The sequence below is a fragment of the Nuphar pumila genome, chromosome 2 (genome assembly GCF_984573655.1).
Source record: "Nuphar pumila chromosome 2, dmNupPumi1.hap1.1, whole genome shotgun sequence".
Taxonomy (NCBI): domain Eukaryota; kingdom Viridiplantae; phylum Streptophyta; class Magnoliopsida; order Nymphaeales; family Nymphaeaceae; genus Nuphar; species Nuphar pumila.
The window spans coordinates 103,335,477-103,346,600 of record NC_143250.1 but is presented as its reverse complement, the minus strand read 5'-3'; the positions used below and the strand labels follow the sequence as shown (position 1 = coordinate 103,346,600).

The 11,124-nt window shown below is 39.7% G+C and overlaps 1 protein-coding gene across 1 annotated transcript; it reads right to left on the bottom strand.

The window, feature by feature from the left end:
* Positions 1 to 982: 982 nt before the first annotated feature.
* LOC149846487 (uncharacterized) lies at positions 983 to 2,371 on the bottom strand. Its single transcript, XM_089996366.1, has 2 exons — positions 1,939 to 2,371; positions 983 to 1,846 (listed from the first exon to the last, which is right to left on the bottom strand). The coding sequence occupies exon 2, from the start codon at positions 1,706 to 1,708 to the stop codon at positions 1,241 to 1,243; it is 468 nt and encodes a 155-aa protein (XP_089852492.1). The 5' UTR covers positions 1,709 to 1,846; positions 1,939 to 2,371; the 3' UTR covers positions 983 to 1,240.
* Between the last annotated feature and the right edge of the window lie 8,753 nt (positions 2,372 to 11,124).

Genomic DNA, 11,124 nt, shown 5'->3' with positions numbered 1-11,124 from the left:
GTCACAGGGACACGACGTTTGTTAAACCTGACACATAGACACGTACAATCATTATTTTAATCATATTTTAGTTAAAATACGTTTCGAATATTACATCATAAAAATAATTTTTAACGATTAAAAAGTTTAAAAAAAAAAATCTTGCCCTCGTGTCAATACTTTTAAAATATTTACAAACACCGCATTCAAGCTCGTGTGTAGGTGACATACAGGTCACAAAGACTTTGGTAATAGAAAAAATGGAGATTTGTCCTCATTCTTTTATTTACGGGGAGACAAAGATGGTGAAGTTAAAAACCCTGTATACACCACCGAGGTGGTATCCCATGTGGTAAGCAGGGTCCTGTGCCAAGCTGAAGGCCCAGGTTCGAATCCTTCTGCCACATGAGGCTTAAGAGATACCCGGTAGGGGTCTAACTAACCCCAGCTTGCGTTCCGAAAAGAAAAAACTGTAAACATTACAGTCATTTGTCAGTCAGTGGTAGGTACAACCGATGCCGACCTTTATTGACTCATTTAGACCAATCAAACCCCAAACAGAGTCGTCGCCGTCCGGATCGCCCATTCATTTTGAAACGCACATCAACACTAGAAATTAACCCGCCAATATTAAAAGAAAAAAACCGAAAATTAAAAAGCGTAATTCTATAGTTCTTCTCGAGCCTTTTCCGCAGGTGTATCGTGAGACGCACACAGTGTCTGACGATGATTGGACGCTCTGTTGATCGCGGCGCGATCAATGGCTCACGTTTTTTTTCGTTTCTGGAGGCTTTAGCGGACTAAGCGGCAGCCCCGCTAAAGCCTCCAGACACGAAAAAAAAACTTTGGGCGTGCTAGGCGCGTCCGATGGATGTCGGACGAGAAGGGGGATCGATGATATCCCTTCTCTTTCCGCAGGCACCGGAGATCACGACCATTATCGCAATAATATATATATATATATATATATATATATATATATATATATATCAAATTTCAGAAATTACAAAATTGGGCATATTTTTTTCAGAGAGAGTTTGTTCTTGTTCATTATTCCCACACACAGAAAGAGTAAAGAAGAACCCTAGATTTTCTACCAGAAGAAAGCGCGCGAACTTATTGCATTTAGCCCTATAGTCTTCTTCTTCCCTCACACTTCTACTGAACGAAAAAGGACATAAATAAGCAGAGAGGAAAAAAGAAAAAGGGATCAAAGATGGGATCCAACATTACGAGCAAATCATCCCCCTCTGCTGCTACGTCACTGGGCGAACGCCGGGAGGCAACTCCCAGAGCGCGCGAGGGCAGAGCGGCGGACCCCTACCTTAGCCATGGGGCTGCTCGGGGCCGAGCCCACCGCCCTCGGGTTCCCGAGGCTCCTTTTCAGGAGCTTCCTCATCTCCGTGATCAGGTGCTTCGTCGGGTCGGACGACCTGAAATTCTTGCAGAAGTTCATGTGCAGGTTCAGGGCTTCCTCCGAGCTGACCAATCGATTCGATCTACAGACCTCGTCCTTCACGGCCTCCGCGCAGAGCCCGCAGATCCACCTCGCGTGGAACCTTTCCCGCACCATATCCACATACTCAGGGGTGCACTCCTCCTTCAACCCACAGCAATCGCAAGCCGCGAGCATCAGCTCCGCCGGGATGACGCCTTTTCCGGTGACGGAGACGGCGCTCACGTGAGATTCCGATAGCGGTGCCGCGTCGCTCAGCACAATAGAAGCCATAGGAGAAATCCGCTAGCGAATCGGTTGAATCCTACCCTTAGTCAACGGATCTTATCAAAAATTAACTCAAATTCTTCGAAAAATGAGTTCGATTCAACGGTCGATCAAGAGTATGTTGTTGCACTTCGTCGATCCCTCCTGTATATCAATCCCTCGCTTTAGATCAATCGATCAATACAGAAACTTCCAGTCTTTTATCAAAATTCACGAAAATTGGACACTTTGATTACCTCCGGATCGATGCTTCCTTTCTTCAAAGAAACAGATCCGATCAATACTCCCAAAAGATCAATCAGAGAACACTAATCGCCATCGCGCCTCTGATCTCCGCTGCCTCCAATTAGAGACGGCTCCGTTTCAGCTGGATCCTCAATGGAATTCGCAGAATTCTCCCGGAGTTCCGCCCTTCCGATGCCGATCCGTCCCTCCGATCTTGCTACCTCTCCTTCTCCCAGACTACACTGGCGTCCTCCGCCTCAGAATCGCTCACGAAAACCGGAAATCCAACGACCAGTCTGTACATTGTCTGCGACCCGGTATCGGCCTCCTCCGTTGGGGATTCACAATCCCTCCAGTCGATTTCGTCATAAAATCGCTTCTTCCCTTCTCAGAAGAATTAGTGACGACGAGAGAGAGAGAGAGAGATTGGTTTCCCTTCCTTTCGCTCGTGCAGGCGATTTCTTCGCTTTTTGTAAGCTAGTTAAAGGGGGGCATCAATGATTGGGCCGCTTGTCACCGACACGTGGCGGTCGCTTCCAGCAGAATATGCTGACCCACAACGCACCGGTCCTGCATGCCAGCTGTCAATGCTATCGCTTCCTTTCGGGTCAACAATCGCGGACTTCTCAATCCAGTGCACGTTTCCTTCCAGCCGCCCGCAAACGCCCAACCTAACCTCCAATTATAGAGTGACACGTCACCTTAAGCCATACGGACAACTAGTAGCGTCCACTCCACACAATTTTTAGGACTCGTGTGACTTCTCAAGGGTATCGGGTCCGATATCCGGGTGATAGAATCCGTTTAATTAGTCCAAGTTTGCGAAACTCCGGTCCAAAGACTCGAAACACATCTTTTTCTTAAAAAGCAAATAAACAAAACAAATAAAATTCAGGGTTTTATTTTAACCAAAATGCTGCCAAATAACTAATTTTTAAAAATGCTATTTATAAAGGGTTTATGCAACTTTAAAACATCTAATGAGTAAATTTTACATTTATTTTGGAAAGAAAAAATCAAACAACAATATGATAAAAGTAAAAAATAGTGCGTTATAACTTTTATTTGAAAACGATAGCAGGTTTTTTTTACTCTAAAGTAATTGCATATTTTCAAAATAGTCTTGAAAGTGTTTTGATCGTTTTAATTAGTGAAACACTGCCAACAGTAATATGTAATGTGTAAAGTTAGATTGACAATTTTTTTAAAAGCCCAAAATAAATCCAATTTTACTAGTTCTCAATACTGAATCCAATAGTTCCTACGGCCCAACTTGATTTTATATTCCCTTTTAAGTTCAAAAAGAACTGTAATGCCCAAAATATGCCGATGCACTTCTAAAGTATCATTTTAAGCAAACGGATTGGATATGGTTAGGATGATGTTGATCCGATTCTGCATACAAATTTTAAGCGAAAGGTTCCCAACTGGAAATGGGATCTTTTTAAGCGATAGGTTCCCGTTCAAATTGGGATCTGAATTAGGTGATCGGGGGCAGTTTGTCTATGATTATCCGAAAATTAAAAAAACAAAAGCTCTACTGTCTTTCTTTTCATAAAGGGAAACCACCCGGGAACAGACTTAGCTGTGCTGGCTACACCTGTCATACTTTTTTTTTTTTAGGGTTACCAATCAATTATACAACTATATCATTGGGTTTTGAACCTGAACCTCCCAACACAAGGTGACATGCACTAGCTGCTCCTACCAGACAAGACAAGGGGAGCCCCCATTGATTCGTTCAACTCAAGTTAAGCAGACCAAAGTATGAATACATAATTAAGATGTTTTAAACTCAAAAGATGAGTAAAGAAGGGATAAAATGTGGCATGAGAAAGCAAATCCTATCTAAGGATTTGGCCTGGTTTTAGTTTCATAAAAGTAACATATGCTTCTTCTTTTTTTGAAAGGCAAGCTAGGGTTAGGCAGACCCCTAACAGATATCTCTTATGCCCCATGTGGCACCGAAGTGGTATCCCATGTGGTAAGTGGGGTCGTATGCCAAGCTGAAGGCCCAGGTTAGAATCCCTCTGCCACATGAGGCTTAAGAGGTATCTGTTAGGGGTCTGTCTAACTCGAGCTTGCCTTTCAAAAAAAAAAAAGTAACATGATATACTTGGATTTTGCTGGACAAGGAAGCTAGGAAATAAGAACTACATGATTCAAATCCAATATCTGGTGACACTTGAGACATGGTGTAGTCGGACAAATTTCAGAGTTTTTTGAAAAATATTTTTTAAATTATTTCTTTTATTTTTGTTTTGAATAACTTGTTTTTGCCAGCATTGCGGAAAAGCATAATTTTCATTTATAAACTTTTTTTTTTCATAACAGTTTTCATTTTTAGACTTGACAAAAAATGTCGAACGCAGTTTTGTTGCTATGCCTAGAACATGTGTTGCATACTGCACTTCAACAGAGAGAGAGAGAGAGAGAGAGCAGGGGTAGGTGCCTACCCTCAAAACAGGGGAACAAAAATGGACGTGCGGCATCACGCTGCGTGTCCAGGCCTTTAGCCACACTCTACGAAGGCTGCTAAAAGCCTTTTGCAACGTTTCTGATTGGCTAGGACCTTTAGTGACAGTTCTAAGCATCACTAAAGGTCTTTTAAGCAAGCAATGTGCGCACACCATTGACCATGCATGAGTGCGTTCGGGGTTTGCCAGATTGGGGGTATGCAGATAACAATTTGGCTTCACTCACCCCCTATGTCATCCCCCATCTTCATACCTCTCTGAGATCTTACTTGTGCAAGTTGTTTTGATCAAATCTGACCCTATAGATGAATTCAGCATGGATCATACTTATTGACTAAAAAAATATGATTTTTTTAAATCACAAAATGTTGTATTTTATCGGTGGTTGATTTTTAAATTACCAAAAAATCTAACAAGACAGATTCAGGTGATTCAAATGTTAGTTTTCACTAAATGAGTGATGTAGATCACATCTATAGAATCCCATTTGATCAAAACAATCTGCATCAATGAAATCCCAAAGCCAGATATGAAGATAGGCAAGACTTTGGGTATGAGTGGAACCGGACTCATGTAGAAAACCCCTACTCATAGAGCTGGGGTAGGTGCCTACCCTCCAAATTCTATCCCAAACTACTCATGTTTTGCATAGCTAAAGCTCAAGAAATTCATGAACTTTGTCATGTCCAAGGCCACCTCTGGACAATGGAATGTGCGAGGGATGAACACAGGCTCGGGTACGCCGAGGGGGCCAAGCTTGGAAGGCCCATATTTGGCTGCATTTTGGCCATGCTTGGGGGACACCCTGGTAATACTACAGTGATGGCCCAAGCCATGGAGGACAAAGGCTGACAAGCCATCAACATTTACAAATAATGCACCTCCTGTACATATCCACTATGTGGAATTTACCTCACAGGGACACGTTATTTGTGCCACGGTTTGTAGGTGACATGACAACGCGGACATGCCATAGATACATCATGACATGTTCCACATTGATTACTCTAATGTTTTTCAAACTTTATATATATATATATATATATATATATATATATATATATATATATATATATATATATATATATATATATATATATATATATATATATATATATATATATATATATATATATATATATTTAATTTATGGGTAAATATTGACTACTAATGAGTGTACTGAACTAATGAGTAGAAATAGTTTTTTCTTCAAAAAAAATCAAATTTTTTTATATCAAATGTTACATTTGTGATCAACATGGTTTGTTTAGTAAAAAACTTGTTTTTGATTATGATAAGTAATTAGGTTTTTAAAGAGGTCCAAAATCAATGGCTTACAATGTGCCAAATTTCATAACTCAAAAGATCACATTTTTACATCAGAAAAGCGCGATCCAAGGCTCGAATCCTTAGCAAACAAAGCATGCAGAACACATTTAAGTGGTTAGATTGAGTCTATACAACTTGTGCTTATGATTTCTAGCTCATTAGATTTGTACTTTCATTAGTAGCCAATATTAAAAAATTATTTATATATTAAGATATCAAATATATTTTTTTTCAAGTATAAACACAAAATGTGTGTCTAAGTCTCTTAATTTAAAAAAATATATTGTGTATGTATGTCATCGTATCCGCCAAGAGTCAGCGTACATATCCTTGTGACGTACGTGGGAATTGGCTGTGGTCATCACATGGCTCCTGTACTTTAACAGGCAGACAGCCGAACGCTCACCCCATGTGCACAGAATTCTTCTGACAGTGTACTTAGATTTGGTTTTCAGACTTGTCAAGTAACTCTGATGAGCTCAGGTTGAAACTCCAACCACAACCATCTGCATACCTACAAATTATCTGTTTATAAAAGTAATTTTAGTAAGCTCAACAAATTGGGCTCTGTTATTTTTCAGGCTCTGGGTTTCGGACCTCTGATCTCACTGAATCAATGTCACATGGATGCTTCAAACTTATTCCCATGTCGTGTCAAGTGCATTATTGCTTCTAATAGAAAACAATACAAAAATGCAGTGTCCCGTATCCTTTTAGGGGTGTCCCTGTGACAGCACTGAAGTAATGGTTTAGTACATGGAGCTAACATTAAGGGGGTGTTTGTTGGTCATGAAAAACTGGCTTTTTCTGCAGAAATAAATCGATGGGTGTGCATTTCTGCGGGGCCCAAAATGCAGAAATAAACATAGGATGAAGGATTTGCATCGACAGGCATGCCAAAATGCACATTGAACCCCTTTTCTGTGGAAAGTGTTCTCGTGAAAGGGAGTCCAATTCTGTTTTTGCGAAAGGGGAAACCGTGGAAGAGGTGCCGCGGCTTCTTCTTCCGTGACATGCCTAAAGGCATATTTGCATGCCACAAAAAAAGAATGGGTTTATGCAGAAATGCATGCACTCCCATGCATTTCTGTGGGGCCCACACGGTGGCCATGCAAACATTGGCTCCTCTTTTCCTAAGGAAAGATAAACTCATTTTCTGTGGCTAGGAGACACGTGCACACACTATGTAAAGTTCACGGATTTTGTGATTTTTTCAAAAATAATAAAAGATTATCCCTGTATTTTTATGAGTAATTTCTCAACATTTAATTATTGATAAAATTTTGGATTTTTATAAGTTATCTAACACGAACTTTTTAAATATCTTTGTATTTGGATCTCGATGGGAGATCCACGAGGATCGACCTTCATGAAACCCAATTTGAAATGTGCAATTGAGATGCCTAGGATCCACTGAATCTCTTAGTTAAATGAGTTTGGATCCAAAAAACTGATCCAAAATTATAAAACACTATAAGAAGAGCTTGGATCCATTCACTAGACCCGGTCTAAGTTTAGAATAGTTTTGAGTTAGATATCAAGACTTAGGTTTGTATTCATTAGATGGATCCAATCTTAAAACAAGTTGGGTCTAAGAGTGATCCAAATTGTTGAACTGAATGAGTCTAGAATCGGATCCAAATAAAGGAACCAACTTTAAAACAATTAAACATATATATATATATATATATAATATTTATGGATATCAATTTGGATCTAAGATCCAAATAATACCCAAGGTGGGTCTTATTTTAAATAACATAGAGATAAGATCCATTCAGACCCAACATAATAAAACCAAATTATTATAATGTTTTAAACACATGAATTGGATCTAAAATAGACCCAATCCAATCTCAATCCAAATCCATATGCCTTGGATTTAGACTTGAGAATATGGTTTGGATTGGATTTGGATTTAAGATATAAATCTAAACCACACAATATATACATAATACATATATGTAATGGATTGAGTTGGATGTAAATGAAGCCAACCCAATCCAAAACAAAATCCAACCATACTTTAAATATCTATATCTATATATATAGAAAGAGTAATGGGTAGGTGTGAAATGATAGGTGTTAAATGAGTTTTGCACGTTTTTTTCATTTTATTTTTAAATTCTGACCGCACATGATCTATGTACTTGATTTTATAGGGACCCGCTCTTAAAGTGTTTGATTCCGACACATGGGTGAGTTTTTATATGGTTTGAAAAATCAACAGCCGAAAATCCTCGTAAATCTTTTAGGCTCCAAGTATCATTTTTTTCATCGAAAACACATGATGCATGTGTGGATTCCTTATAAATCGATCATGCCCAACGCATTTACAGGGGTCAAAACTACAAAAAAAGATTGAAAGGGCAGAAAAACCCATTTAGCATGTATCAATTTTTGCTCATATATATATATATATAGGAAGTAGTGGATTGAGTTGGGTTCAAATGAACCCAACCCAACACACCCATACTTAGCCGGCTTGGGTTGGATCCGTGCGGATTCAACCCAAACCCGGTTGGGGCCACCGCCACACGAATAGGGTTATAAAAGCCCCTTCTCTCTGAAGCAGGTTATATGCCCCCCCCCCCCCCCGAACAGGGCAGTTAGCTACATCTCATGTTCGGGGGGCCCAAAGAGCACCACGTATGTAAGCATGTGTGTCTCGTATCCCCATGTTTGTCAGCATTAATTAGCGTTGCAGTTTGATGCGATTGCAAAGACTTAAATACCCTCTCCTCCATTGGTGCCAAAAAAAATGACGATTCTAGAAAAGGAGTGGTTGTAAAGACTTAAGTGCCCCTAAGATGATTATTTAGGACCCAGTCTCTGCACTGTAAGATTATCCGAGAAAGAAATCTCCCCTGGAGGAGGCCATGAACATCAACCCTCTCACTCTCTCTCTCCCTTCTCTTTCTGCTTTTGTGCACATCCAGCAGAAGATCCTACATTGCTCCATCAAGCACCGACTGACCTGCACATTGACTGTTGTGGAGCCTGATTCCGAGTTTTTACCCTTACATGAGGAGGGTTTGGGGGCTCCTCCCAGCGTGGGTAGCATCATTCAACTAAATGAGTTGTGGATCCTGATTCAGAGTTTTTACCCTTACAGGAGAGGGGTTTGGGGACTCCTCCCAGCGTGGGTAGCATCATTCAACTTGAAGAGTTGTGGAACCTGATTCAAAGTTTTTACCCTTACAAAAGGGGGGTCTTAGGGCTCCTTCCAGTGTGGGTAACATCATTCAACTTGATGAGTTGTGGAACCTGATTCAGAGTTTTTGTCATTACAGAAGGGGGTTTTGGGGGATCCTCTCAGCGTGGGTAGCATAGTTTTTGCCCTTACAGGAGGGGGGGTTGGGGGCTCCTCCCAGTGTGGGTAGCATAGTTTTTGCCCTTACAGGAGGGGGGTTTGGGGGCTCTTCCCAGCGTGGGTAGCATCATTCAATTTGATGAGATGTGGAGCCTGATTCGGAGTTTTTTTTCCTTACAGGAGGGGGGTCTGGGGCTCCTCCCAACATGAGTAGCATAGTTTTTTCCCTTACAGGAGGGGGGTTTGGGGGCTCTTCCCAGCATGGGTAGCATCATTCAACTTGATGCACTGCAGGATTATCCGAGAAAGGAATCCCCCCTGGAGAAGGCCATGAACATCAACCCTCTCTCTCTCCCTTTTTTCTACTTCTGTGCACATCTAGCAGACAATCCTACACTGCTCCATCAAGCATCGACTGACTTGCACACTGACTGTAGCATGGTTCAACTTGATGAGTTGTGGAGTCTGATTCAGAGATTTTGCCCTTACATGAGGGGGGCTTGGGGGCTTCACCCGGCGCAATAAAGAATTTTGTTTAATCATGGTGCTCATGTTTCCTTCGGTTGTTTCTTGCTAAAAGTTTTTGTAACACCCTTTCTCACGATTTTTCTGTTTTTTTTTTCTGGTTTGAAGATGGTGACTTTTGAAAGTTACCGTTCAATTTCAGGAAATGAACCTGTTACAAAACCTGAAATTCTGTAACCAGTTCCGGTTTTTAACAGATTTGAAATATCAAATGAGTTTATAAAGTTATAAAAATTTCCAAATATAAACTAGCTAAGTAAAGAAAGAAAACCCTTTTTTACAGATTTGAAAAATGATCTCCCGTTGGGGAGATATGACTCTTGCAAAATGAACAAAAAACCTAAGTAACTCAAACGATATAGAGTGTGACAGGGTCTTGGTTATTGACCAAAACTAGGTACGAAATAACCAGTGAAAATTTGCAGAAATAAACTAGACTCAATAACGAAAATGTCACTTTTTACGGATCGAAAATTTGATCTCTGGTTAGGGAGATACGCCCCCGACAAGTTGGTCTTGATTCACATAGCGATTTACGCGTGACGGCTTACTGAATAAGCGATTTGTAGTGTATTTCATGAGTCACTATAGTAATTTGTGGTGGTGTTCAGTAAATCATTATGTGTAACTCGCTAATGTGACTTATAGTATTTTCAGTAAATCGTTGTGCGATTTACGGCGTAAATCGCTACCTAAATTAGGACCAACTTGTCGGGGGCATATCTCCCTAACCGGAGATTGGATTTTAAATCCGTAAAAACCGGTGTCTTTCTTATTGAGTCTAGTTTATTCTTGTCAATTTTCAGCAATTTTTATGGTCATTTGTTTTCACATTTTGATTAAAATCCAGACCCCTATTATTCTGTATTATTTAAGTTACACATATTTTTAGTTCATTTTGCGAGAGTCATATCTCCCCAATGAAATATCATTTTCCAAATCTGTAAAAAGGGTTTTCTTTTTTTATGTGTCTAGTTTATATCTGAAAATTTTTATAATTGTTTATACATATTTGATATTTTAAATTTTTTTAAAACTCAGGACTGGTTACAGATTAATTTTATTTAACCATGATTAAACAAAATAGTTTTGGTTTTTCATATATTTGAAATATCAAATAAATATATAAAGTTATAAAAATTTCCAGATATAAACTAGACAAATAAAGCAAAAAAACCCTTTTTAAAGATTTGAAAAATGATCTTCCGTTGGGGAGATATGACTCTTGCAAAATAAACTAAAAACATGAGTAACTCAAATGATATATAATGTGACATGATCTTGGTTTTCGACCAAAAATAGGTATGAAAATACCATAAAATTGTTGAAAATTGACAAAAATAAACTAGACTCAATAACGAAGATGCCGCGTTTTACGGATCGAAAATTTGATCTCTAGTTAGGGAGATACGCCCCCGACAAGTTGGTCTTGATTCAAATAGCGATTTACGCGTGACGGCTATAGTGATTTGTAGTGTTATTCAGTAAGTCGTCACGCGTAAATCGCTATTTGAATCAAGACCAATTTGTCGGGGGCGTATCTCCCTAACCGG

Coding starts and splice junctions, on each gene's coding strand:
- LOC149846487 (XM_089996366.1), bottom strand. CDS start 1,708: ATGGCTTCTATTGTGCTGAGCGACGCGGCACCGCTATCGGAATCTCAC.